The sequence below is a fragment of the Triplophysa dalaica genome, chromosome 19 (assembly GCF_015846415.1).
Source record: "Triplophysa dalaica isolate WHDGS20190420 chromosome 19, ASM1584641v1, whole genome shotgun sequence".
Lineage (NCBI taxonomy): Eukaryota > Metazoa > Chordata > Actinopteri > Cypriniformes > Nemacheilidae > Triplophysa > Triplophysa dalaica.
In genome coordinates this window covers 1,971,139-1,997,647 of record NC_079560.1, presented here as the reverse complement: position 1 = coordinate 1,997,647, position 26,509 = coordinate 1,971,139, and the positions used below count along the sequence as shown (strand labels likewise).

The 26,509-nt window shown below is 39.1% G+C and overlaps 2 protein-coding genes across 14 annotated transcripts in view; one reads left to right on the top strand and one right to left on the bottom strand.

Moving 5' to 3' along the window:
* The window catches only part of haus1 (HAUS augmin-like complex, subunit 1), a 41,540-nt gene extending 15,552 nt beyond the window's left edge, over positions 1–25,988 (top strand). For 4 of the 13 annotated variants that reach the window (XM_056731022.1, XM_056731021.1, XM_056731019.1 and 1 more), the window contains exons 3-12: positions 1,782–1,832; positions 10,138–10,312; positions 10,508–10,643; positions 10,821–10,955; positions 11,086–11,209; positions 11,292–11,357; positions 11,564–11,635; positions 11,815–11,862; positions 11,938–12,019; positions 13,251–13,365. In XM_056731022.1, coding sequence (XP_056587000.1) covers positions 10,243–10,312; positions 10,508–10,643; positions 10,821–10,955; positions 11,086–11,209; positions 11,292–11,357; positions 11,564–11,635; positions 11,815–11,862; positions 11,938–11,997 — 711 coding nt within the window. In that variant the 5' untranslated portion in view covers positions 1,782–1,832; positions 10,138–10,242 and the 3' untranslated portion in view covers positions 11,998–12,019; positions 13,251–13,365. Of the gene's footprint in view, positions 1–1,781; positions 1,833–8,999; positions 9,138–9,701; positions 9,962–10,137; positions 10,313–10,507; positions 10,644–10,820; positions 10,956–11,085; positions 11,210–11,291; positions 11,358–11,563; positions 11,636–11,814; positions 11,863–11,937; positions 12,020–12,040; positions 12,324–13,250; positions 14,001–16,692; positions 20,064–20,806; positions 20,885–21,631; positions 21,726–21,834; positions 21,920–22,081 lie in introns of those variants that run through there. The other 9 variants (XM_056731024.1, XM_056731023.1, XM_056731017.1 and 6 more) reach the window with 8 other exon arrangements.
* atp5fa1 (ATP synthase F1 subunit alpha) lies at positions 3,457–9,118 on the bottom strand. Its single transcript, XM_056731010.1, has 11 exons — positions 8,960–9,118; positions 8,166–8,241; positions 7,897–8,066; positions 7,378–7,551; positions 7,103–7,269; positions 6,253–6,553; positions 5,858–6,082; positions 4,432–4,539; positions 4,100–4,244; positions 3,872–4,022; positions 3,457–3,684 (listed from the first exon to the last, which is right to left on the bottom strand). Exons 1-11 carry the CDS (start codon positions 9,017–9,019, stop codon positions 3,606–3,608), a joined length of 1,656 nt encoding a protein of 551 aa, XP_056586988.1. The 5' UTR covers positions 9,020–9,118; the 3' UTR covers positions 3,457–3,605.
* Positions 25,989–26,509: the final 521 nt, after the last annotated feature.

Genomic DNA, 26,509 nt, shown 5'->3' with positions numbered 1-26,509 from the left:
GCTGCACCTTCGACCAATCAAATCCGCTTTAGAATCTGAAGAGAATTTCGATATGTCTTATGATCACTGCATTTTTCATCTGAGATTACGTACAGACATTAAATAATGCTGTGCGTTCCAAGGCATTTCACTGGGAATTTAGATAAAAATATGTTGATGAAGTAATGTAGTTTCTTTACAATCTTTACATTGGGAAGGACTTTGCCCAGTGTTTTTTTTTACTGTTTAGTGACACATAGTTAATAGCTTTTACAGATAGTGAAGCAAAAACACAGGAATTGGATCAGTTTTACAGTTTTCTCTCGCTTTCTCTTTGCTTCCAGTATTTATAGCTTTCATCTCTCAGATTAACAGCAACAGAATAAAAGAAAGAAAAAAACTGCTTCAAAAACAACTGTGATGTTCTCATGTTTTCTTTCTCTTTTTTTGTTTTGTTTTGTAGAGCACATTGTGAACAGCTTTACTTGTTTTTGAATTGTATTGAATAAGAAAATATTTTTTCTACCCTCATGTTTACTCCAAACCTGTCTGTCTTCTGTGGAACACCAAAAAAATTGTTTTTTCAAAAGAATATTCTTGTCCACACAATCTGATTCATCGTGTCAAATAAAACCAGGAATGTGTATTAAGAGAGTAAATAGTCTGTTTTGTTTTGAATTTCAGGGTGAACAGTTAATTTCTGGTTAATTTCAGTAAATTAACATTTACGGCATGAGGACCCTTAAAAATGAACCTTGGTTTTATTACAACAATGGTAGATTAACTATTTCAGTAAAACCAAAGTATCCACAAATGAACCAATGTGTCACACCACAATTGAACTACAAAATTGGTAAAACTGTGGTAATACATAAATGTTAATATGATAATGAATCTGCCTAAAAACATACTACTACACTTTTACTATAATAAAACCATGGAATCTTCCTAAGCAAAGTCACTTAACAGAGAAAAATGTGACAATGACACCAAATGACTGCAAAATTTCAGTCTTAGACAATGTAACTTAATAAAAAAAAAAAAATTGGAGACCATTCAGAACTGTACTTTTTATCATAGGGCGATCTGTGGCACTTTGCTCCTGTTTTTTAACCTTGAACCCCTGTCACCCCTGCGCATTAAACTTGAATTCAGTGAGGTCTAGATTCTCAGACTAGAACTCACAGTTTCAAATGGGCTGCAGCATCCTGTCTGGTTTATACACAGACACACACACACACACACACACTCAGACTCTAACATCAGACCTTTTGCATTCTTGTGCCAAAAGTGTGTTTGTGATATTAGCATGTATATTGGGACCTTATAATACCAAAGCCATTACACACATGCAAATATTGCAGCAGTGAGATGAGTGTTTTATGGTTGGAAGATTAATGTGTGTGTGTACTGCATCCCGCTGGTATATGACATCTCCTCTCCTGGCTAATAGAGAGGCAAACCGTATCACTTCTATTAACAGATGCATGCACAGTTGCCAACAAGAAACAACCTATGAATGTTCTTTCCAGCCTTTGCCACATTTTTTTTATTTTTAGTGTAGAATAATTGATTGCAGCTGTTTGATTCTGATGACAGATGAGAGAGAGTAGTGTCGACACAGAACGTATGTAATGATATGCTGTACTTTGTCAGCACGTGTTTGAGGGTTTGTTTGTTTTCTTGGGTACATGATGGCTGGATGACACACATGTGCATTGACACAGATGCTGAAGAGCTGTGTTTGGTTGTATTATTTGTAAAATGTTCCTTAGGTTAGTGTGTTTTTTTCTATTCCTCAGATCAGTCCTACTGGTTTTGCATGAGGATCCAGATTTTCCATTACACATCAGGTAGTGAACCAAACCAGCTTTATATTTATGAAATATTCAGTTTTAGTGGTTTGCATTTTAAAGCACAGTACACAGTTTTCTGATAATCATTGCCAATGAACCGGTTATTTTAAGAAGTGTGCGTCATATTTTCTTTTACCTCACGTGTAATTGTTTTTCCATGATGAGGACATAACGCAAACCGGTCCATGATGTCCAGTGTCAAATCTGGAGCAAATTTGAAAACCTGCAGTTAAGACCTGTTTGATCTCCAGCTTGTGTCAGAATGCTGACGTCTCCATCTGGTGGTAAAGCCATGGACAGCATAGTTTATTTAGAAATTAACATTTGGCATCACCCACTAAACCATCTTTACACTCATACTGAACTGGCTTTTTTTTTTAAATAGACCTAAAGAACCCAAGAAGGGAACTGAGATGCCCTCAAATCTAAACATTCGTACTTTAAATGACATTTAATCATACATTTCACTTTCATAGACAACGCATTTTTCTCTAGAATAAGACATTTAAGTACAGCATGTCACAGCTTCATATCATATAAATAACCTATTTAAAAGATAAAATTTCAGTACAATATCTCTGCATTAAAGCAAGGACTTAATAATCAGTTGTCATCGGGGTCAAATTGTTCAAAAAGTAATCGGATTAGATTTCATTTTACGGATTGCATCAAAAAAATGGATTTGGAATTTGGATTGGATCACAGAATCCAGTCTAGGTCGCAGTCGTCAGTTTGTGTTGTTCAAAACTTTCAAGTGAGATCGACATACGTTTAAGCCAAAAAAAAATCTGAATTAAACTGATCCCAGCTGAAGGGTGGATTTCTAGAGCAAAAAAGACTAAAAAATAAAAACGTTATAACATGTGGTATAGTAGTATAGTGTAGTATACACTTAATTTTTATGGCACTAAAAATGTGTTTTTAATAACCGTTTGTAAACAAAATTGGTACCATCATTCGTGTCAACCTGTCAAAAGTAGGACTTTACTAGTGAAAAACAGTCTCAAGGGTGAACAAAACGCCAAACTTTTCCAAGTGAAAAAGGCATTGAAATGTATTTTCGTCATATGCCCTTTAAGGGCGTTCGTAGAGTATCAGTAATCCAGATTTGGTGTATTTGGATCAGGGTTATCAAATTCAGTTTTGCTCTGAAAAACCAGTTCAAAAATCTAACAGATTACCCATTACTGTTCTAGATTTAAGAACTCCTCACACAAGAGTTCACATTTAAACAGTTGAGGAACCAGCTCATACAGAGCATTGAAAACGATTTATGCAAAAAGCCCAATTCATGCATTCCAGGGCTGTGTTTCTCAAAAGCATCATAACCTTAAATTGATCTTAGAACCACTGGAGCTATGATTAACGTAAGCTTACGATGTTTTTAGAAAACGCAGCCAGGATGATGTTAGGAGTGTAATACTTCACTACCACAATAGTGTAAAACACATTTTAGGAAAACAGATGAAATGCAATGAATCAAGATTTTTTTTGTCACAAACTAAAACAGGTTATGTTATCAGTAGACTTTGCTTCAAGATGCTATTGCATATGCTTACCACACTCAATTACTAAAACACAAGATATTTGCAACCAACGTTATAAAAACACAGACACAAAGTTGGAGTAGGGAACACTTTATTCTCTCTTAGGAGATTTCTGTACATTGAGGATCAAGTGCCACTTGAATTTTCTCTTGAGGGGTTTGTATAAATTTAAGATGGAGCACTATGCAAACATTGACAAAACATTAGCAATACGGGGAACAGACTACTCGAAGCTTGACAGGAAGTTAAGCACAATCGCCTTGAGTTTAACGTCAGAGGGCTCTGTGATTTTACCCTCAACCCTAGAAGAAAAAACAAAACAAAGTTAAGACGTATTAAACATCTCAATGATTAAGACCGCAAGATTAGAGAATTTACAGGTTCAAGAAAAACACAGTGATGATGAAAGTCTATCACGTCAGTAAAAATCCACAATTCAATAACTTCCTGACAACCAACATAGAATACATAACTTCTCAAGAGTTTTACCTGATAGATGTGAGCAGATCCTGGTGTTGGCTGATGACGTGTTGAAGGAAGGCTTTCTCAAATCTGGTGATTTTGCTAGGCTCCATCTTGTCCAGATGTCCCCTTACACCGGCATAAATGACTGCCACCTGTTCCTCAATGGCCATGGGTGCTAGACAAGGAAACACCGTTAGTACAAGAATATTCCAAGAAAAGGATGTCCTCCAAAACAGCAGGGGGCAGACTTACCGTACTGTCCCTGCTTCAGCAGCTCTGTGAGTCGTACGCCTCTGTTCAGCAGCTGCTGGGTAGCAGCATCCAAATCAGAACCGAACTGAGCGAAGGCAGCCACCTCACGATATTGGGCCAGCTCCAGCTTCATGGTACCAGCCACCTGGAGAACAGAAAGCAATTCAAGAGATGCTTTACATTGCAACATGAATCTTGTAGTTTGCAAACTTTAAATCTCAAACTTGCTAAGGTCTTGGCAGGCTAATTAATCAAACAATTTCAAACTCCAGATTCATGCTAATCAAGGTTCACAGATTGAATGTAAAAGAATCAGCAACAAATGCACCGACCTGCTTCATGGCCTTGGTCTGAGCAGCAGAACCGACACGGGACACGGACAGACCAACGTTAATGGCGGGACGGATACCCTTGTAGAACAACTCCGTCTCCAAGAAAATCTGCACGGGCAAAATGTGAAATCATTGAAGGAAGGAAGGAAGTGTAGTCTTTGTTAAAGCTCAATACATAACCATACCTGCAAACTTAGAAGAGGTGAAAAAGGATAACGGCATACGTATGTGCGGTCTCTATATTTTCTTTGTGGTGGAGCAGGTCTGGACAATACTTTTTCAAATAAATAATATTTAATCAATTGAGCACAGACGAATATGTACATAAAAACGTGAACATCTAATGTTTTATCAGGCCATTTATTTTATATTCTGATACCCACAGTTTGTAGGCTTTGGTGCTAAAACGAAGTCCTAGTGGCATATTTTAATACTACTGACAACAAAATGTAACAACTGAAATGAATTTGATCATCAGCAGCAGTACTTGAAGTTACTAAAAAGTAGCCTTTCCATGCCATTCATACTAAAGCTGAATCTAAATAATCTCCAGCATGTTAAGAGTGTTTCATAATGAATCAGGTTTTGATTATTAATGCTATTGATATTGTTAATATCATTAATGCTAAATGTAGATTCAAGACATTATGGTTTATAACTTCACAAACCTATATAGGAAACAGTAAACTAACAGCTAAAAATACTTTATTACTGCTGCATTTCGTTTACTTAAGCATTACAGTAAGTGTCCATTTATTAACTTGCTCCTGGTGTTGTCTACAGGTCTTCTTTATAAGCAACGCTTCTTTGGCGGGAGAAGCAGCGTTTACAGAGGGTTAAAATTAAATTGTTTGGCACTATATAAAGATATTAGAAGTTGTTGTCAAAATAAAGTCAACATAAATTTCCGAGTTCGTGTGATGTGTACAGTTCAGTTATGTAGACGCGTTGCTCAATTTAAACTACAGATAGTCTGATGATGTCAATGGTTAATTCTGTCTGGCAGTGTGGATGGAACGAAGCCAAGCTTGGCGAAAACCTGTCATCCGGTGGTGACTGGACTGTTGCTGCTTGTCAGGGGCAGGGCGTGCGTCTTCTGTACTTAGCCATGTTTACCACCCTGGGAGCATTCCTTTTCAGGTGGTTGACGTGATATATTGTCTGTGTGCGCGCATGCATCAGGGCGGAACACGATACGGAGAGCAAATGAGAATTGTAAACGTGAGACTAAAATGACATGCCGCCGTATAAATAAGATAAGACCATAATGCTATTTAGTTTGTTTAATAAAATACACACCCCCCAAAGAAAAAACTCTTTGGATTTACACGATTCACATAAATGACCTATTTTTGATTCATAACTGCTAAAAGCGACTAGTTTGCAGGTATGATAACAGCAGAAAATCCAAGTTGTTCAGCCTCACCTGTCCGTCTGTGATGGAGATGACATTAGTGGGAATGTAAGCAGACACGTCTCCGGCCTGGGTCTCGATGACGGGCAGGGCAGTGAGGGATCCACCGCCAAAGTTGTCGTTCATCTTGGCTGCTCTCTCCAGCAGACGGGAGTGCAGGTAGAAGACATCACCGGGGTAGGCCTCACGACCTGGGGGACGACGAAGAAGCAGGGACATCTGGCGGTAGGCAACAGCCTGCAGAAAGAAAAGATTACTTTAACTCTCATGTCAGAAATAATGCATACTACTTTGGTTTAAGCACACTACCAGTCAAACGCATGAGAGCTGTTAAAATACAGTACTTTTTTAATTGACTAACACTATTCTAACAGATGATGAAGGTACATCTACAGCAAAGTCCTCACCTGCTTGGACAGATCGTCGTAGATGATGAGGGCGTGTTTGCCGTTGTCTCTGAAGTACTCGCCCATGGAGCAGCCGGAGTAAGGAGCCAGGTACTGCAGGGGAGCGGCATCAGATGCGGTAGCAGACACCACAATGGTGTATTTCATTGCATCGGTGTCTGTAAGCCTCTTCACCAGCTGGGCCACAGTGGATCTTTTCTGCCCGATGGCAACGTAGATGCAGTACAGTTTCTTTTTTTCATCTGTGCCCTCATTGAAGCGCTTCTGGTTGATGATGGTGTCGATGGCAATGGCGGTTTTACTGGGAGACAATTTAAATTACACATTTAAAGTACAAGCAGATAATCAAAGTTGCATTCAGCTCACAAATTAGGGTTGGGGCATCAGCCATCGCTGTCAGACGTTAAGCCGGCATCGTGGTGACTCTCGCTGCAGTCTATAAATCTAAATAATCTTTATACAATATAAATGTATAAAGACGCATCTGCGCAGCTTACGTTGTATAAAAACGCACCTCACTTTATAACTTTTTTCCGCACCGTTTTATAATGACGCAGGGTGATGTCATAATCCATCATGATGTTTCACTGTAGCCATCGCCCAACCCTATCGCAAATAACTTCAAATATCAAGATGGATTTCAAATTTCAGTTATAACAAGTTGTGCGGCAAATTTGCATAAAATTTATCTTGGAAAAGAAAACCCACCACACCACAAAAACTTTGCTCCGTACAAAACCTTCCATCTTAATAACTCTGCTATTACTAGGATGAACAGCGCACCTCAAACAATAGAACATAATTTCTCATTTATTTTTACAATACTGCACTCTTTTCAATCTGGATTTACCCAGTCTGTCTGTCACCAATGATCAGCTCTCTCTGTCCACGACCAATAGGCACCAGACTGTCCACAGCTTTGATACCAGTCTGCATGGGCTCCCTCACAGAGATACGGGGGATGATGCCAGGGGCCTTCAGACCCACACGTCTGCGCTCCTTGGAACCCAGGGGGCCCTGGTGTTGAGAGACAAAAGGGTTGAGAATAATTATTTGTAAATCTCATCGACTTACCAAGAGTTATTGAAAACATTTCAAGTTCAAAACTTTGATTTGCGGTCAGACCTTGCCATCGATGGGGTTTCCCAGAGCATCTACAACACGGCCGAGCAGCTCCAATCCGACTGGGACATCCACAATAGCTCCTGTTCTCTTGACGATGTCGCCCTCCTTGATCAGTTTGTCGTTACCAAACACCACAACACCAACGTTATCGGCCTCCAAGTTCAAAGACATGCCCTGCAGGAGGAGTAAAAAAAAAAAGAGATCTCATTAATGCAAGTGAGAAAGACATTGACAGCAGATACATTAAGAAATACATTTGGAGATGTACAGTATACTGCGAAACAAAGTTTAGCTTTTTAATTAAGAGTCATAATGTCAACATTAGTAGCAGACATTGAATTTCTTTGACTTTATTGCAGTTTCTAAATGGGAGCTGTAAAAAACACGTTAAGATCTGTTGTATTATTGAATCCCTAAATAGCATCAAAGATAAAATCCGAAGCATAAACATTTAATTCTCATTCAACAAACACAGTCAATGTCAAAGCAGACAAACTCGTTCTGACCCAGCACACTCACCTTCAGACCAGAGGAGAACTCCACCATCTCCTCGGCCTGCACATTCCTCAGCCCGTACACACGAGCGATACCGTCACCAATGGACAGCACGCGACCAGTCTCCTCAAGATCCGCACTAGTGTCAGCTCCAAGAATCTTCTCCTCCAGAATGCTAGAAACCTCAGCTGTGCCTGAACAAGAACAAATACACTTGAGTGAGAAATGCAGAAGACTAAACACAAAATAAACTGGCAAAATAATTTTAATATGACAGAGCATGAACCACAAACCTGTCTTCTGCAGCCATGGTCTGGCAGTGTGCAGGTTCTTTGCTCCAACGCATGCAGCAGCAACATTTTTGGAAACCTGCATGCAGAGACATTTGGTTCATGACCCTAGTTAAGACTATTCACTTTGAATACGAGTACAATTAAAACGGTTGTATTTGAACGCTTGACCTTCATGAGCTGGCAGCAGCCATGCTACTGCAGCTAACGTTAAAGCCTTTTTGTGTATAAAATAGACATTTTTCGGAACACCAACATAAACGTCCGTTTAATTCACATTCAACAGTAAAATGAAAGTCTCAAGTGAGAATGAGAGGTCAACGAATCATATCGCCAGTCACACTTCCTCCTAAACGTGACGTACATGCTAAAACAATAAAATGTTCAATGTAATAATGCATTTAAGACTTTATGCATCAAGTACTTTATTACAACAAATTGATTCGTACTAACTAACAAACAATTGACAGCTGACATGTCGCGAAACCGAGCTGCGTTTCCTGACCTTCAATAGGGAATGTCATTCAATGAACCACACCACCCCAAAATGAGCAATTACAACTATTTACATCCTTAAACCTTAAACAAAACTGATTTAATAGGACACACGAGGTAACATTATGCAACGAAGTAAACAGAAGTTAAACGAAGCAGAATGAAATGCGGTAATGCGCGAGACATTAGCAGGCCCTTCATAATTCAAGATGGCGGCGCGCTCAGCCTCTCGCCATTAACTGCGCTGACATTCACCGGCTTGGCTCTGTGGACTCGAGAAAACGCCCAAAAATAAGACTTACGAATCCCGCCCGTCGGGGCAGGGTGCGGGCCAGAGCCGCTGCGACGCGAACAGACAGCATGATTGACGACGGTTGATATTGCGGGAGCTTAAACTTATGTCCTCCTGCAGCGACCGGCTGAAGCGCGAGGAGCTGAGTGAAGGAAATGGAAGACGTGCGAGCAGCTCATATACGAAAGGTCAGCGCGAGACCCGGATACACTTCTGAGAGGCGATATCAGAGGTTGTGCATTTTAAACATTGAAATAAAACTAATATAAACATTGTTTTAGCAGCAGGTTAATTATAACTTATTTTGCTTTAGAAAATCGTAATTTGTTTCACCAGAAAAAAAAAGATCGCCAAAAATGTATTTTGAAGAACGGGTCATGATTCATTTTTCAGTTTGAAATGTTTATGAAGAATTGTTAGCTTAATATTCAAATACGAATACATCCATTTTACATTATGTTTTATTATAATATGATTCCATCCATTTATTCATAGGCTACTTTACCTCATTTCATCACAGTATATTTATCCAATATTTGTCCACCGTGTTTGTGGACAGGGTATCAGTTAATGTTGGTTATTGCAGGGTGTCTGCTGCTTGGTCTTTATTAATGTAGTGACATATCTTAAACAACAAAATAATAATAACGTAATAAGAAGTAATATACTTAAGACGCAAACAAAATAAAAAATACGTAAAAAATACGCTATATAGATATGGGTGTTTAATTTTAACCAACAACATTTATTCCAGAGATCAGAATAACTCAAATAAAGATAAAACTTCAAGTAGTCCGTGACGTGCCCTTTTTCTCCCGAACCTCATTGGTCAGCGGCTCAGACGGCCAGCCAATGGCACCATGCGCTTTGAAACCCCGGAACAAGAAATACAAACAGAGTGGCGGGATCTCTGGTTGCGATAGAAAGTTTGTTTATGACTGAAAAAAAAAAATATTTTAGATACTACGTGTGAGGTACAGGTGTTGGAAACATGTGTGAGAAAAGCAAAATCGTGAGTTATTTTCTATTTTCAATAAATCTGGTCTGCGTTGTGTTTTCGGCTCTAAACGCACCGTTATTAGTCTCATGGATTTAGATAAATCAACACACACGAATACAAATCTCGTCGCGATGAACAGTAGTATTTGTTATTTTAAAATCTGCCATGTATCGTTTGTAAAATTGCAGGTGACTCAGTGGCTTAAGAAGGTGTTTGGGCAGCAGCCTCTACCCGACTTTGAAGTGAACACGCGGACGATAGAGATTCTGCATGAGCTGGTGGAGAACAGTGAGATGAGATGCAGAGAGGTGGAGCTGCTCATACAGGACCACGAGCAGAAAGCAGAAGAATACAGCAGTGAAGGTGAAACCTTTTTTTTTGGAGTTATCTTTGTAGTAAAAATAAAGTAACAGTTATTAAGGTGATTTTAGACGATGTATGAAATTGATAACATGTAGAACTGTATTGTTGGATATACAAAAGCAACCACACTTTTCTTGATCCATGAAAGTACAAATCCATCTGCTCCTCTGGTGGATTTTGTTTATTTAATGACAGCTGGCCATCTGCAAGAGGTGCTTGTCCAGGGAGTGGGATTTCAGACTGGGGCAATGACCAAACCCACAGCAGACCTGCTGTCAGCGCTGGAGGCCACAGCTGAAGTGCTTAAACTCAAAGACACATCACTTGGGAGGTAAAACAATGTCTTGCATTCAACATTAATTTTCCCTTCTTGTGATGTATTACAGCAATGTCAGTAAAGCAACTTGTACTGCACCGTATTTCACACATACACTTATGTTCATATCCAAAAATGGTCTAATAATAGATTACATTATGTTAATTAATTTCTATCGGTTGCATTAACCAGCTACTTGCCTGCAATCAATAAACTGACCAATGACGTGCTGGAGGCTGAAAAAAAAGACAGGCGACTACAGCGGGAGCTTTATACTATCAGAAAAAAAATGACAGCCACAGCTGTGCTTCGGAAGAAACTCCAAGAGTAAGCAAACACAAGTTTATCACTCTGCTTTACATCTCTGTTTCAAAACTAGGATTCTAATCTTTCCAGTGCCTTCTGGTTTGTAGATAGAGATGGTTTTCAAAATGATGTTTGTGACTTTGTCTTTCAGTGATTTAATGAAGATCACACACATACAACAGGTGGAAGCAGCTACAGCAGAGGAGAGACTTCTCAACATGGACTTCATGAAGAATAAATCCAGAGACCTCGCCTGCCGGAATAAAATTGCACAGGTGTTGTATGTTTAGGCTGGAGACCTGGGTGTGTGACAACTTGGTTCCAGCTTTACAAACTGAATCCGTATGTTTGTTACAGGAAAAATTGAACTCACGGCAGATGGATGATTCTCTTACACATCAGGCCATTCTGCAGTTGTCAGAGGTAACCTACCCTTTGAACTACTAACCAGATCACAGGATAAAGATTTAGACTGAGGTTTCGTAAAATAAAAAGTTCATTAAAATGACATTCAACAGAGTTGTGAATGACTTGTACATTACAGCAACTTCAACAGGTGAATGCAGCATCAGCATTGCAGATGTGAAAGTAAATTGCCACATTTCTCTGATCGTTTATTCCATATTTAGAAAATTGCAGCACTGAAGGAAGAAACACTACCTTTGAAGAAGAAACTAGAGCCATTTAGTGACCTGAGCCCTGTAAGTACATCAGATAATACGTTTTTCACTTTTAAGTGACGGCAAAAGCATGGCAGCCTCACAGAAATCTATTCATTTTGGCACTCACATTTTCCTTTAATCTGATTTGTATAAAACGATTTCCTTATTTGATGTGTAGGTTGTTAACGGTAAACTTTTTGTTGGTCTTGTCTATACAGAGTCCAGCTTTGGCACGAGTGAAAATCGAGGAAGCTAAACGAGAACTTGTAATTCTCATTTCACCTTCTATAATTTTACATTTTTTAAATTTGTACATAATAAATGTTTTGTTTTGTCTCTAGGCTGCCTTGGACGCTCAGCTGGAGCAGAAAGTGGACTTCATGAACACCTTATCTAGATAAATCTGAACGTCGAAATAAAACTGTACATACGTGAATAATGTGACCTATTCCGGTCCTGTTTAATAAACGCAATGCCTCTCCAAACCTCACGGTGGCGATGTTGACTTTTCTCTGCCGCAATTTAACCGGAAGTGACGCCTGCACATTTGTTCCAGCCACGGCTAGTGGGGACATTTTAAATTAGCAAACTGCTAAAGGGGTCGGAAAGTCGAGAACCAATAGTTGTTATTTCAAATAGTATTTATAAATTACACGTTTACATTTATATGTTAATCTAAGCGTAACATGTTCAAGAGAAAAAACACATGAGGACAGATTTGATTCAGGTAAGCCGCTGTCGTTGTGTTGCGCGTGCTGGTATCAGCGGCTCGTCCTTCCATTTTAAGCCCGTGCGGCAGTTTTGAGTAAACCCTGGTTTCTCTTAAAATAATGTCCGCTTTTTTACACCGATATATGTAAATATGAACTATAAATATCTCGTTTCGATTCGCAAATGAGCCAGTTAAAGTGTTACAAGATAAAACTTCCTGAGTATGTGTTGCAGCAAAAGCGTGTCGCAGAGTTAACGCAGCGCTGCAGTATTTCCCTTCAGCCGATGCTACTTTTGTGTACATTCTGTTTAACTTTAATCCCTTTTCTCCACTAGAGGTTCTTTATTTAATAAATTCAAGCATTTCTATAACAAATGCATCGCAACATGTACTGTAGTGTTGTGCACGTACCGTGTTTTACAAACTGATTCTGGAAACACATTCGTGCATTGAGTTATATATGCATTGAGTTATATATGCATTGAGTTATATATGCATTGAGTTATATATGCATTGAGTTATATATGCATTGAGTTATATATGCATTGAGTTATATATGCATTGAGTTATATATGCATTGCAGAGCGATAGCAGACAGCTGCACGCGCCATTTACAGCAGTTGAGTGCATGCGCGCAGTGTGATGCGAGATCTTCATGCATGATGCATTGGTGATCTCTGACCATCTGATAGAGCTCGTGCTGTCTCGGGTTTCAGTCTGATCTTATGTACCGAGGAATCTGTAATTTGGCAACTTATACAAAAGTGTGCCATGCCAACTAAAGTTTGCAAATGTAGTTATTTAGTCATTTACCTTTTATAAAGGGGTAGTTCACCCAAAATGAAATGTACTCATCCTCATATTATTCCAAACCTCTATCACTTTATGGCTTATAAACGTGTATTGATAAACGTGTATTGATAAACTTGCTTTTTTTTACAGATCAACTGCCCCTGTTTATCACATCTCAACGGCCACTTCACAGACTCTTCCTGTGGCCCCGCCCTCCCGAGATGACTGATGCCCAAAAGGCCAACGAGCTCCCAGAATGCCCATCAGAGGGCAGGGCTACCGCTGAGGAGCAAGACATGCCCCTGACACAAGAAACCACGCCCACCAGCTCTCCAACTTGTGAAGAGCCAAACAGCATACAGAGTCCTGACAAAGAGCCCGCCCCCCTGCTCTCCATGCCATGCTTACTAAAGGAGCTACACAGAGACTCCGCCCCCGGGCAGACGCAGGAAACCGAGCCTACTTCGACCACCTGCCCGCAAGAAGACAGCGACTCCTCCGTCTGCCTGCGGTCGCCGTCCTCCTCCGGTCACCTGGGCGATTCGGACACGCTTTCGTCGGCGGGGGAAGTTGCCGCGCCCGCCCAAGCGGCGGCCAGGAAGTCGCGCCGTTCGCATTCTGAGAGCGACACGTCCACTGTTGCCATGGCAGCAAAGAAGAACCGCTGCCAGGAGAAGCAGGTGAACGGCCGCATTCGTGTCAGGGGTCCACGCAGCCAGAAACAGAAACAGCGCATAAGACAGTTGCGGCAGAAGCGGGAGGCGGCGGCCAGGCGCAAGCCAGACGTGCTCCAGGACAGCAGCACCAGCGACAGTGACATCACAGCCCACTCTTCATCATCATCGCCATTAACAGCCTCGTCTGACAATGAGGGCGAGACAATCAACTCTCACGCACCAGGTAAGCGTACAAACCCGAACACAGAGAATGTAGTCTACAAGTAGACAGTTTGTAGTCTAGCTTTAAAGGGGTCATATGGTGCGAATACATGTTTTTCTGTCTCTTTGATGTGTTGCATGTATTAGACAATTAAAAATTTAAGTGTAGGAACAAAAGATGCATTCTATCTAAAAGTGAATGCTCACACAGACCTGCCTGAGACGCCTCGTGTAACCACACGCCCACAAATCTGTGTAAGTTTGTGGTATGATTCGACTAAGACCACCCAAATGTGTACGCAAGTGAGGTTGGCGTATCTGTCTGTACATTTGCTTTGGAACCCCTATGTTCCAAATATGGTAAGAGGCGTTACATTTCCGTCACATGCTTGCAGTATTCGACCAATCAGTACGCACTGGTTAACTGGTCAATCATAGCACAACTCGTTTTTCAGAGCTATGAGCTTTGTAAAAAATCCTTGTGTTTCAGAGAGGTGGGGCAAAGACGAGACAAAAACATGCACGGTTTGTGGAAAATACAGCGTTTTTGAACCTTAAATTTTTTAATACACATTTCATTACATGTAAAACTAACGATAATATTCGCTTTAGCCGCGTCATGTGACCCCTTTAAAAACTGACGCTTTTTGATTCTCAAAACGATTCTGGATCCATTCACAAAAATACACAATTCGATATTTTGAAATGTTAATTCTTAAGTGAATACAAACAGGACTGACAATCACACTTTCGAGTGTTTTAAAAGTGGACTTTTCTTATTCTTGTGCAAACCAACAGAAATCTATAACTGAACCACTGACTTGACCAACGCTTGATTTTTAATGCCGCTTCCGATTCAAAGCTGTAATTTTAAGAATCGTGTAAATGTATAAATGCGTTGAGAATCGTTTCAGAATCAAATGATGAAGAATATCTAATCTTCCCTTGACCTTTCCTAAGACAATGCAACACATGTAACTGAAGTCATTGTTTCATTTTCTCTTCTGCATTGTTTAGTGCATGTCGAAAATGTCAAAGTGATTGGCCGGTAGATGAGTCCAGTCGCACATCAGTCACGTCATTTAAACAAACACATTCAGGATATTTTGCACCAGTCAGTGCCCGTGTATAGTGCATGCATGTGTTACGACTGACATCATATTTAAAATGTAAAATGAGGACAACTTTTTTCTTTAACAAATGATGACCACATCTAGATCAGACATCCCTTAAGATTTACGTTAAGTCCTTCTGATTATACCAGATCTGAATGAACGGCTTTTCTTCCAGGGTACATTTGAGTATTATAAAGGGTTGTCTTGATGTTGTGTTTGAATATCTGTTTTAATGTGACTGTGTCATGTGCAGTACTGATATTTGTATGTTTTGTGCATAGTAAATGATTCTCATTCGGGTCTTTCTTTTATATAAAAACTGTTACTGCAAAGGCCACCAGAGGGCGTTGTGCTTTCAGGGGGTCATGCTGGTGACACACCAGGTCTTTATCCGTAGCATCTCTGATCATGATTGCATGATTTAATGCGTCCAGTTGTGATATTACTAGGAATGGTTCAGGATGGTCATCCAGCTAGTTGGTTCAGTTGACTAGTTCATATGCATTTTTTGCTTTTTATTTTATAAAGCAGTGGTACCTTTTAAGCTTATGTATTAATTGGTAAGCACAACTAAAAACACCACTTGTGTAACAAATCACTTCGTTCATTAATTAATTATTGTCAATAACTGCTGCACTGTGAGGCATGTTATGGTGTATAATCTGCAGGCCTCAGTTGTGTTTGTAAATACTTTGAGGCTATTTGTATTCTAGATATCTGTTACCGTATTAAAGGGCTACATTAAAGTGTACATGTATCGCTTAAACTAAATAAACTAGTTTATGTTGTGCTTGGCAGAAAACTCATAGTTTTAAAGTAACACACTGTTATTTAAGGTATTGACCGTGTCTTAAAGCTGCAATCTGTAGCTTTGTTTGTGTTAAAAAATATGTTTTTTTAGCAAATGCTTGAAGCTATTATTTAAACTATCTTAATTCACAACGCTTTAAGCCGCGGTCACACTTGACTTTTCGCTCCGTTGACTTCCATTCGTACACACCGGAAAAGCAAGCCCGTCCAAAGATATTGCGCTGCGTATAAAAGATCAAGTTTGGTGAACACTTACCTGCAAATTCGCGTCACGTGGGTGTGTGAGACCAATAGAAGATAAAAATGTCACAGCGTGACCTCTTGGTATGTAAAAGATGGAGGAATTGCAATATTTTCGCGGCTCCGTCCGAACGAAGTCTAATCTAGCCGCATTAGTTGTAGATGTCGATAGAGAGGCAAAAGTTATGTTAGCAGTTTTATTTATAAAAATTACAATTAGCAATAACATTTGCATTGTGAAGTTAAGTTTTCTTGAAGTGACATCTGATAGATTAGTCCAGACAGCTGTCCACTAGCTTGGTCTTCTATCTTCACTTGCTTTTCTGAGGGTTTACTGCGTAAATCTTGGTATCTTTCTTGCTCTGTGATCTGTACGGCCTTCAGTATTCACGCGATCATTGGTGGTCTGCATTCAGAATGCACTTCGAGAGCTGCATGACGTGTTCCCAGCATGCTCGCCGGTGTGCACGCAATAACGCCGCCACTTTCTGCATTCCGCATTCCTGTTTGTCTGACGTCTCTCTCTCGGCACTGCCGTCTGTCTTTAAGCTGGTCACCGCCGAGCCGAGAGTTCCGGAGCTTCATCGCGTGGACGGGGCCAACTCGACTTGGGTGTGGCCGGCGGCAGTCTGGGCGGAGTCTTGGAGGAAGCGCTCACGCGATTCGCCGCCATGCAAAGACAGACCGAGGAGCGCTTTCGCGTGTGGATGGACAGACTGACCCGGATGCACTCCGATGATGACCTGTCGTCCAGCGAAACCCAGGAGGGGCGGAGCCACGTTAGCTCGTTCCTGCCATCGTCGGAGTCACAGGAGACTTTGGCGGCCTATCAGATGGCCCGAATGAGTGCCAGCATGGTCCCACCGACACAGACTGCCAACCTTAATGGAAGCATGGACCCAGCCGAGCCGACCGTTTAAGCAACATTACCAGCCCAGAAGTCCTGTGCCGACTCGATTTGACCACTCTTTAGTGGAGACTCAGAACCATGCACAAACGTTTTCTTTATTTCTCATTAAATCACCCTAACCCTCACCTATGTTCTGCTCTCTTATGTGCATTTCTCTTTGAAGGAAAAGATTGAAATTCTGCCATTTACTCACCCTCAAACCCTTGTGACTAACCTCCTTCCATAAAATACAAATAGTTTTGTGAAAAATATTCTGGCCGGTCCTCCCTTGAACTGAAAGTAAGTGAGGACTGGATGTTTCAAGCTCACTAAAGTTTGGTAAGAGTCATCCGTATGACTTTTGTGCTGAAGGTTTGTGTGGGAAGCGGAGAAAATTCATTTTTCAATAATAATTCACAAGTTTCTTTTCTCTTAAATGAACATGAACAGCAAAAGCTTATTTTGGTCCGCTTTCCGCACAAAGCTCATGAGATACGTTTTGAAAGAGCTTGACAACCTTATTCCCCATTTGAGGTAAACTAACCCTTTAACTTGATCTGTGTCTCGTTTTTCTTATTTTGTAGTCACATCTCAGGGCGCCTCCACAGTCAGTGCCTTCGTGTGCTCTTTTCTTTGCGAGTGCCGGTTCTTCCATTCAGCTGGAGTTGAATCGTTTTAGTGAATCATTTAAAGGAATCATTTGTCTTCCCCGTAGAATGATGACGTTAACGTGTGACCGACAAGATGTTTCTCCGAAAGACTGCTGAAGTTTTGCCTTGACTGCCATGTTGTGTGTGTGTGTCCTTTTCCCTGTTCATCTAGAACACTTAGACCGGCACGTTTACCAAAGAACTCCTCTACTACTCTTGTTTGCATTGTGGCTTGTTCTTGAAGGTTCTTATTTAAATGCTTCTTCCAAAGCAGAACGTTCATGAAATTGGAGCGCTGTAATGTACTGACAGCCTGCACATTAGTTTCAGTGATGTACACTAACCTAGAGATCACACGAAACGAGTATTTCAAACTAGGGCTGGGTATCGATTCACATGTTCCGATTCAATTCCATTCGATTCTCAAGCTTTCGATTCTCGATTCATTTCAATGCATGCATACAGATAAAAATCATAGATATAAAAAAAAACAGTTGATATTGAATTACAAAGGTGAGTTAATAAAAATAAATGAAAAGCCACAAAAATGCAGTGTTTCTACTAGGAATTTGTGGAACGTTATTAACATATTTGTGACGCCATGGTCATTCATAGTTTTTGAGCTGCAATTTCAGACTTGTTTCGCTTGTACTCTATGAACGTTCTGTATTTTAATACACCTTGTTGCCCAAAAAAGCAGTTTTTTATTCACATACTTACTGTCATTCTGATTCTGTCACGGTCTGACAAAATCACCACTCACACACACGTGAAAGAGCAATTAAACTAGAAAGAACACAGCATGTAGCCTCGATCAATATAATCGTACGCTAGTTTACAAACGAACTGTGTTCATATTTATATATCAAAACAGTCGACATAACGGTTGCCAGGTTTCCATTACCCTTTAAAATGGGTACGGCTAGAGAAGTACATCTAGAATTACTTATGGCGAGAAGAATCAAATAACACTTTAATCGCATAACATCATTTAATGGAAACTCAGTCATTCCGCGATATTGTTTAAATCGACATTTAGAAAACATCGCTTACATTTTTCGCAAATCTGTAATGGAAACCTGGCTAGTGACAGGTGTGTGGAAATGCCGTGTTGAAGTATTATTAACGAATCGAATGCAGTATGGTGAATTGAATGCGCTGCAAACAAAAGTGAAATCTAGTGGAGAAGACTAGTAGTAGCAATAAGTTTCACGTTAATTGACTGCTTGTTCAGTTCTTGCAGGAATGTGAAATAAAAAATCCATTCATGACTTGAGGATCGATATTGAATCGAGCGCATTTAAAAAAAACGGTTACTAGATTTTTTCTTTTTTTTTTGCCCAGCCCTATGTCAAACACTAATATTCCTGCAGCAGATGCAAATACACTGGAATGATGTTACTTAGAAAACATTAGGTCATATTGTCCCTTTACAAAAACATAAATGCAAGCGCATTTCTTTTCTCATGTATATGTAGTTAAATCTCCCAGTCATATTTCACGCCAAAATCTGTATTATGCGTTGTTTAGGACCGTTATGATTGTTTTTTTGTATGTTCTCTTTAATGCTTTGTTTTATTTTGGGGGGATTTTGTTTCGTTGATGATTCTCATAAAGTTTTCATTCATGAAAATCGCTATGTTTCGTGTATTTACTTTTAAATCAGATGTTTGTACTTTAAGATATTTTGTCACATTAAAATGATTTGCTGAGAGCTTTGTTCATCATACAAAACGTCAATGTAAACTTCATTGTCTTTAATTCACCAAATGGTTACACTTTATTTTACGGTGTAATTATACATTAAGTACAGAGTAATGAAAATTAACTTCATGTACTTACTATAGTCGTTAGGATTATGATTTGGTTTTGGGTAAGATACAATTGTTATAATTTATAGGAAATAAAATGGTAAATACATGTAACGTTAAACAAGGGCACCGTAAAATACCATTTATAAATGTTATCGATTATTTCATCATTTGGGGGGGGGGGTTTGGTGTGAAATATGACGGGTACATATTCTTGACAGGCCTTTGTGACATCACATTTACTGTAATTTTACTATACTGACTGATGTGCAGGACGATGTTTACTGTTTTACTTTATACTGTGTCTGAGAGAGAGTGTTTACGCTTTTACCACACAAACATAATCAAGCTGCCTAAATCATTTTAGTTTCAATGTTTTAGGCAAGAGGAAATATCCTTTTTTTTTCTTTGTGGCATTTTTTGTTTTTTAATAATAGTGCCTGACCAAAATAAGAGGTGTGTCAGGTGAAGTTCATTTTGTCTTCATGTTGATCATGTAACACATTATTGAGGTTTGATGTCTGCTCTGTCTTAAGTTGGTAAATAAATATACAGAAATTTTTACCAGCATCCCATTAGTTTGACCTGACTCAGACTTTTAATAACATTATCCAACAAGAAATATAACCGTTTTTCTTTAAATTATCTTCCATATACATACGGTGTGGATTATTTTATGACGCTAAGCTTTTTTCTTGGGTATCTTAGTACTTAACTCTCACTTCACCTAATAGAAGTAATAATTTCACAGGGAAAGTTTGACTTGTATTTTTAATAACGGTAACTTTGTATGGTGTAAATTGCAGGCTATATGGATGTAAGCAAAAGAGAGAGCTATGACAACCCGGGATCTTCTTGCAACAATTCACTCTGTGGTAAACGTACCGTCAGACGTTAAACTAGTTAACTAAAAGCCTGTTTTAGTGTCTCCGCATTGCAGTGAATTCCCAACAAAAGAAATAAAATGTCAGCATTTGGTGACGTGTTTGACAGAGGTGCCACTTCACAAAGTATGCAAGGAAAATATTCTGTCGATGGGACTGAAAACTAGTTTTAGGCCTTCGTGCAAGATGCAGTTCACTTGCTTTCTAGTTGGCTATTATCAGTGTATTTACTGTTATAATACTTGACATTTCTTTTTATGATTATTGTCTGTGGTAAACAGGTTAGCATATAGATTTGTTTCGTAGAACTTGACCTCTAAAGTCTTCAGTGTTTTGTGGAACTATTTTGGCCAATAAATAACAAATGCAGAAGCTGTAATGTGTTTGTGGATGCAGCACTGAATCTGTGTGTGTGTGTGTGTGTTGCAGTGGGTCCTGCTGTGGTTGGTCACTATGATATTTCAGACACACACTCTGAGCAGGAACAGCAGTCAAACTCGCTCTCAGGTTTGTTTGGGCCAAAATGCGTGCGACTCCATTCACATACCACTCCTTCTACTTATTGTATGTATATAATGCTCAAGGTGCCCACATATTTAATGTTTGCATCTGTGCATGTTTCAGGCCTCCTATTACCCACAATCCTTTGGGTGACAGAAGAACAGATGCTTGTGTCTGTTCTCTTTAGATAAGTTAAAGGTGTAGGGACTATGAATGCAAAGCCAAAACTGGATTAAATAAAAATGTTAACGTTAAAGGAGTAGTACACTGTAAAATTAAAATATCATGAGTATTCACAATTAGTTTTCGTCAAAATAAATAAATGACCTGACGGCATTTATAACATGTGGGTGAGTGAATTGTCATGACATTTTTATTTTATAGTAAACTACTCCTTTAAATGTTAAAAAGCATACGTTTCATACATGTCATGTGTAGTTTACATGCAAACATTATTCCGCTTCTTACACGGATACTTGCCACATCCGTAAATAATGTGACATGCAATATTGAATTGAAATATTTTATGAGCTCATTTATTACAAATGCAAACAGTATACAAGTAAAAATGGTGTCCTAGTTGCTTTTAATGAACAACACCGAGTTCAAGATGAACATGAAATCTGGTTAATCATATTCAGTCTAATGTTATTAATTGGGCGGTTTATATTTAATTTCTAATTATGAAACCGCACCGAACACAATGACTCTGAGTTCTCAGACGGGTGGTGTGTTTTGGTGATTTGTTATCAGGAATAACAGACCTTGGAATGTCACAACTGACCAATCAGGATCAAGAATCCCGGGGAGCTGTGTGATAATGTGCCGTTTAATTCTGAGTGCAATGGTATGCGTGTCCGTTGCGTCTTGTCTCTGTTGTGTTTGTTTAAGGAGACTGTAAATGATATATTTCCTGATTTTAGTGAAGTGCTGAGATTTGTGTTGTTTTTGTGCAGGTGCTGTTGAGGTGCAGCCGTCTCAGGCGAGCCAGGCCTCCACAGACAGTGAGGTGGAGATTGTCGGAGTTCAGGAGAATCCCAGGTATCATCTTTTTATCTAATTCACGGCAATTACATTATATGACACTATTAAAATGTACATCTGTTTAATTTCATTTACTTGTCAACGCTACACACCACTTGCATTTGGCTGTTACTTTTATGTTATTGCAATAACGTGTTTGTATATTTAATATGATTGTAGTGTTGTCTCAAGATTTCCCCGTGGTGGCGTGATCCAATCCATTTCTTCCTGGAAACAAAGAGCGCCGCCTCCATGGACGTCAGTCTCCGCCCAGTCCGGCTGGGTTCCGCCTCCTGAGGTGGTGGACCTGACGCTGGATGAAGACAGGCACAGATATCTGCTGTGATCAGATACATGCACACACACTCTCATAAACGTGATTGGTGGGCTGAGTGACTCGATACAATACAATACAATACATTAAATGTCACTGCTGGATTTAATAACACAGACAAAAGGTTCTTGGTTGAAAAAAGTGTTTAGAGAACGAAAGCGGTCACTGTTGTATACACTTTGATATATCTGAATATTTATTTGTCACTGTGAGACTGCAACACGAGTAAATGATGTCTGTTTTTTTATAGGTCAGTTAGGATTAGATTTATTCTTTACTATGATCTTCACATTATTTGGTCGGGGTTGAATAATCCTATTTGTAAGATATTTACAAAAAACCTAAAAACCTTACTTAAAAAGTACTTATAGTCTGCAAGACATTCTGGGGCTTCTTTACAGAAATAAATATGGATTGTGAAATGGTCGCAAGACCTTTACCCAGGTCATATTTTACCCCAAAACAGAAAGACAAAAATATTCTCTGAAAATAATTTATTCTGCTTTGTGTTTGGTTGATTTTGTATAATTGACATGAGTTAAAGTTTTGGGGGGTATTTTCCCAATGCAAAATATAAGTGTATTCTTCTCATTATGTGTTAAAACATCAACTTTTTAGAAGATTCACACAACACTTGTTGATTCAGACTTCAGTTTATCACTAATTCAAGGATTCTTCGTCTGATTTTAAGATTAAAATTTTGAGGAACGCTGGTCCACTCCATCCCAAGATAACACCGGCACATGCGTAGTTCTGCTGTCAGCCCCAGGAGCCGCTTGCTGATACGTCCCAACCATGCCCCTTCCTGTTTATAATGATGTAATTTCCTGTCAAGCTGCTAGCGAACCTGTTAGCCGAGATGAATGCAAACTTGCTGGTCTTACTATGACCGGAGCGAACGCTCAGTGTGTGTGTGTGTGTGTGTGTGTGTGTATGTGTTTGTGTGTGAACCGGATCAATTATTTAATGCTGCTGTGTGAGGAGAAGAAGCCTTGAAGTGTGTGTTGCTTATGTTTGTGTGTTATCCTGAGCACGTTTGTCTTAAATATCATCCAATGTCATAGAAAACCGCCCGGCCCTTGCTTTTACTATGCCAGTGGTGTTTTTTATTCAGATATCTATTTGTGAATACAATCAACGTTTGACGACAAATTTTGTTTTCTAAATTGGGGTCTAGAATTTAACGGCAACTTAGTTTTCTAATCGTGTTTGTACATCACGCTTCCCCGGAATACCGCTGAAACTATTTATTAATATTTGCTATGTGTTTTACTTGATGTTACATATACAAAACTATCTTCGATGAGCAATAGGCATCTTGAACACTGCAAGTTAAAGGAATAGTTCACCAAAAATGAAAATGGTCATCGTTTGCTCTTCCTCGTGTCGTTTTGAAGCTTTTCTTTGCTAAACAACATGTTTTGAAGAATCCTCGCACTTAATATACAATGAAAGCATTAAAAAGGCATTTGATGAACACATTCTTCAAAACATTTGTCTTCCATGGCGGAAAGGCAGAATTTTCATTTTGAGGTGCACTGTTTCTTTAAATTGTACTTATGGCAATATGTTCGGTCTGTATGAGATCAAATGAGAAGTTGAAGTTCAAGCAAGAACATGTTTGCGTTTCTTCCTCGAGATTATTATTTGTCACACCACTGTGTATGAGTAACACTCACTAACTGAATGTGAATTATTTCGCTTCGTCCTGCTTCAGTCGACCTCTGACCCTTTAAGAGATTCACTGGTGGCTGTGAGAAACGTTTTGAGTCACTTAGCTCCACCGAAACTGTGACCTGTCCCTTTAAGAGAGGTTTTATCTTGAGCTTCTCTATTAAGTCACATTGAGCGACGTGTTAAAAAAGGGAACTGGTCATTTCAAAGCGAGAACGCTTTATGTGAAGAGCGTTTCTATTATGCTTTGACGTCCATCTTTAAACTCCAAAATCTGCTCTCATGTGTTTTATGAAGAAGAAACTTTGTCAGAGAGTTTAGTGGACACATGTGGTGACTGAAGACTCTAAACCCAGAATGCGTTTCATCTGTGTGATCATTGGAGCTGATGTGGATGTTCTGTTTCCTGTAAGATGAAACATCTGCGTTGTGTTGTAAACATTTCATTGGATGGTTGTGTGTCATCCTAACATTTCCCGCTCTTCTATTAATCCAACCGTTGGGCTTCTTGTACTACTGGTTGTTTAAAACTATTTTGGAGTTGAAAATGTTGTCCATCACACATAACAGTAAATCATTTAAAGGAACGGTTCATTTACAGATGATGATGATCTTTTATTCACCCTCCTGTCATTCAAAACAAGTGATGTTTTATTTCATAAAACACAGAAGGAGATTGGTACGAGTCACAATGCACTTCTAATATACTAAATGTATGTATTCGTAATAATGTATCAACATATTTATGCTTAAATTTAGTTTTTATTCGGGCTGTCAAGATTTAATCGCATCCAGATTAAAAGTTTGTGTTTAGGCTACATAATACAGTTCCCTCCACTCATATGGGCACCCTTGGTAAATGTAAGGAAAGAAGGCTGTAAAAATAAATCTGGATTTTAATATTTTATACAAACAACTCTAGTAAATTCCATCATTTCATTAAAGTAATTTTTTCTTCTCAAATACATCCTGTTAAAAATAATTGGCACCCCTCTATTCAAAACTTTCTGCATCCAATGTTTGCATGAAAAACAGTTTTTAGTCTTTTCTTTAATGTCTGACGAGGTTTGACATAGAACATGATTCCACATATCTGAACAAGATGTCCAGGACCTCTGGTATAAAAGCATGCAGATTAATATTGTGGAGTTTATTTTTGCATGAGAGCAGAAGATTTCTTTCTTGAACAGTCTCCCAAAAAACTTTTGTTGATTGAGGTGCAGTTTTCCTTCTTATTATTAAATGCTTTCGTACCCCCAAAATTCAACCGATAACTGCAATTTTCCATCTGTGATCTTTGAAGAGTCATTGCATTGATGTGGGAAATTAGATTTTTTTTTAGAGTTTTAGATCTTATGAACTATTTCCTTAAAGCCATTTTGTGTAGCTCAACAGAGCTATATTGTACATCAGAACTATGTTCTTTGGTTTTATCCATTGTGAAAAATGATCACGGGGGTAAAAATGTACCATAAAGTAGATGATGGGTCCATTGTATTTACAGCCCATGGAAAGATTTGGGAACCTATGATGTTTAGCTTGTGCGACAGTAATCGCCATCCACTTTTGTTCTGCCCATTTATATTTAATGTCATATGAGGTCAGAAGGACATGAGGGTGAGTAAATGATGTAGAATCTCGTCTTGAATTGTTCCTTTAAGGCTTTCCAAAATTGGGGTGACTTGAGTTTAAAGTCACATGGCCTCCATCATCATTCTGCTGGTTTCCAGTAATGTAACATCAGTTCTTGCTGGGATGTTTAGTGGTGTGTTTCGAAAGTGTTTAAAGCTTTATAAACAGCAATAACAACACATCAGACGTCCTGAAAATTCATTATGGCTGTACTTGACGTAACTCTAACCTGACGTGAGGAGGATGGAGGAACGTTTTTTTGCATTCGAGAAAAGCTGTCCCTTTAATAATGTTTCTCTGTTCTGTTCATTTTAATTTGACAGTATTTTAAACCGCAAGGAGTGTTGATATTTTTTGCTTCTGCAAGGGTTTCCTCCCTTCAACATTTATGTAGAATAAAATGAACCTATTTTAAGATGAATAAATAGAGATATTTAAAGAGTACAACTGTGATTCCTTGTGTTTTGTATTAGTCGACTTGTTGTGTGAATGAGAAAAAGCACTGGTAAAGGCACAGATCTTTAAGAAAGCAGACTCCGGTGTGCAAAGGAGTCTGTGACCTCTGACCTTTGGGGGTCACAGTTAGGCAGCTGCCACAGGAGCTTCTGTTCATCCCTCATAACAAAGAAGTAGAAGTTGTGCTCATGCAGACACCCGCAGCTGTATGCAAATGTGTGCTCAGTCTGTCGCCTTTAAATGAGAGAAAAGTCTTCTGGTCTTGAGTGTAGAAATTCACTGCTGCGAAGTTTTAACTAAAGAACTGCATTTATTTAGATAAAAGTAGATCTTTTGAACAACTTTTTATGTATTAAAGCTAACATGAATTAACAACGATCTGTATATATTTGGTAATACAAATACAACTTTATTGTTTGTTCATTTTAGTGGAAAAGTTGTTTGTTAACATTATGCATTGGTCAACATGAACTACCAATGAACAATACTTCAACCGCATTTCTTAATATTTG

Coding starts and splice junctions, on each gene's coding strand:
- atp5fa1 (XM_056731010.1), bottom strand. CDS start 9,019: ATGCTGTCTGTTCGCGTCGCAGCGGCTCTGGCCCGCACCCTGCCCCGA. Junction 7,270..7,377: donor GAAACCCCATCGATGGCAAG/GTCTGACCGCAA, acceptor TCTCAACACCAG/GGCCCCCTGGGTTCCAAGGA. Junction 6,554..7,102: donor ATTGGTGACAGACAGACTGG/GTAAATCCAGAT, acceptor ATTGTCTCCCAG/TAAAACCGCCATTGCCATCG.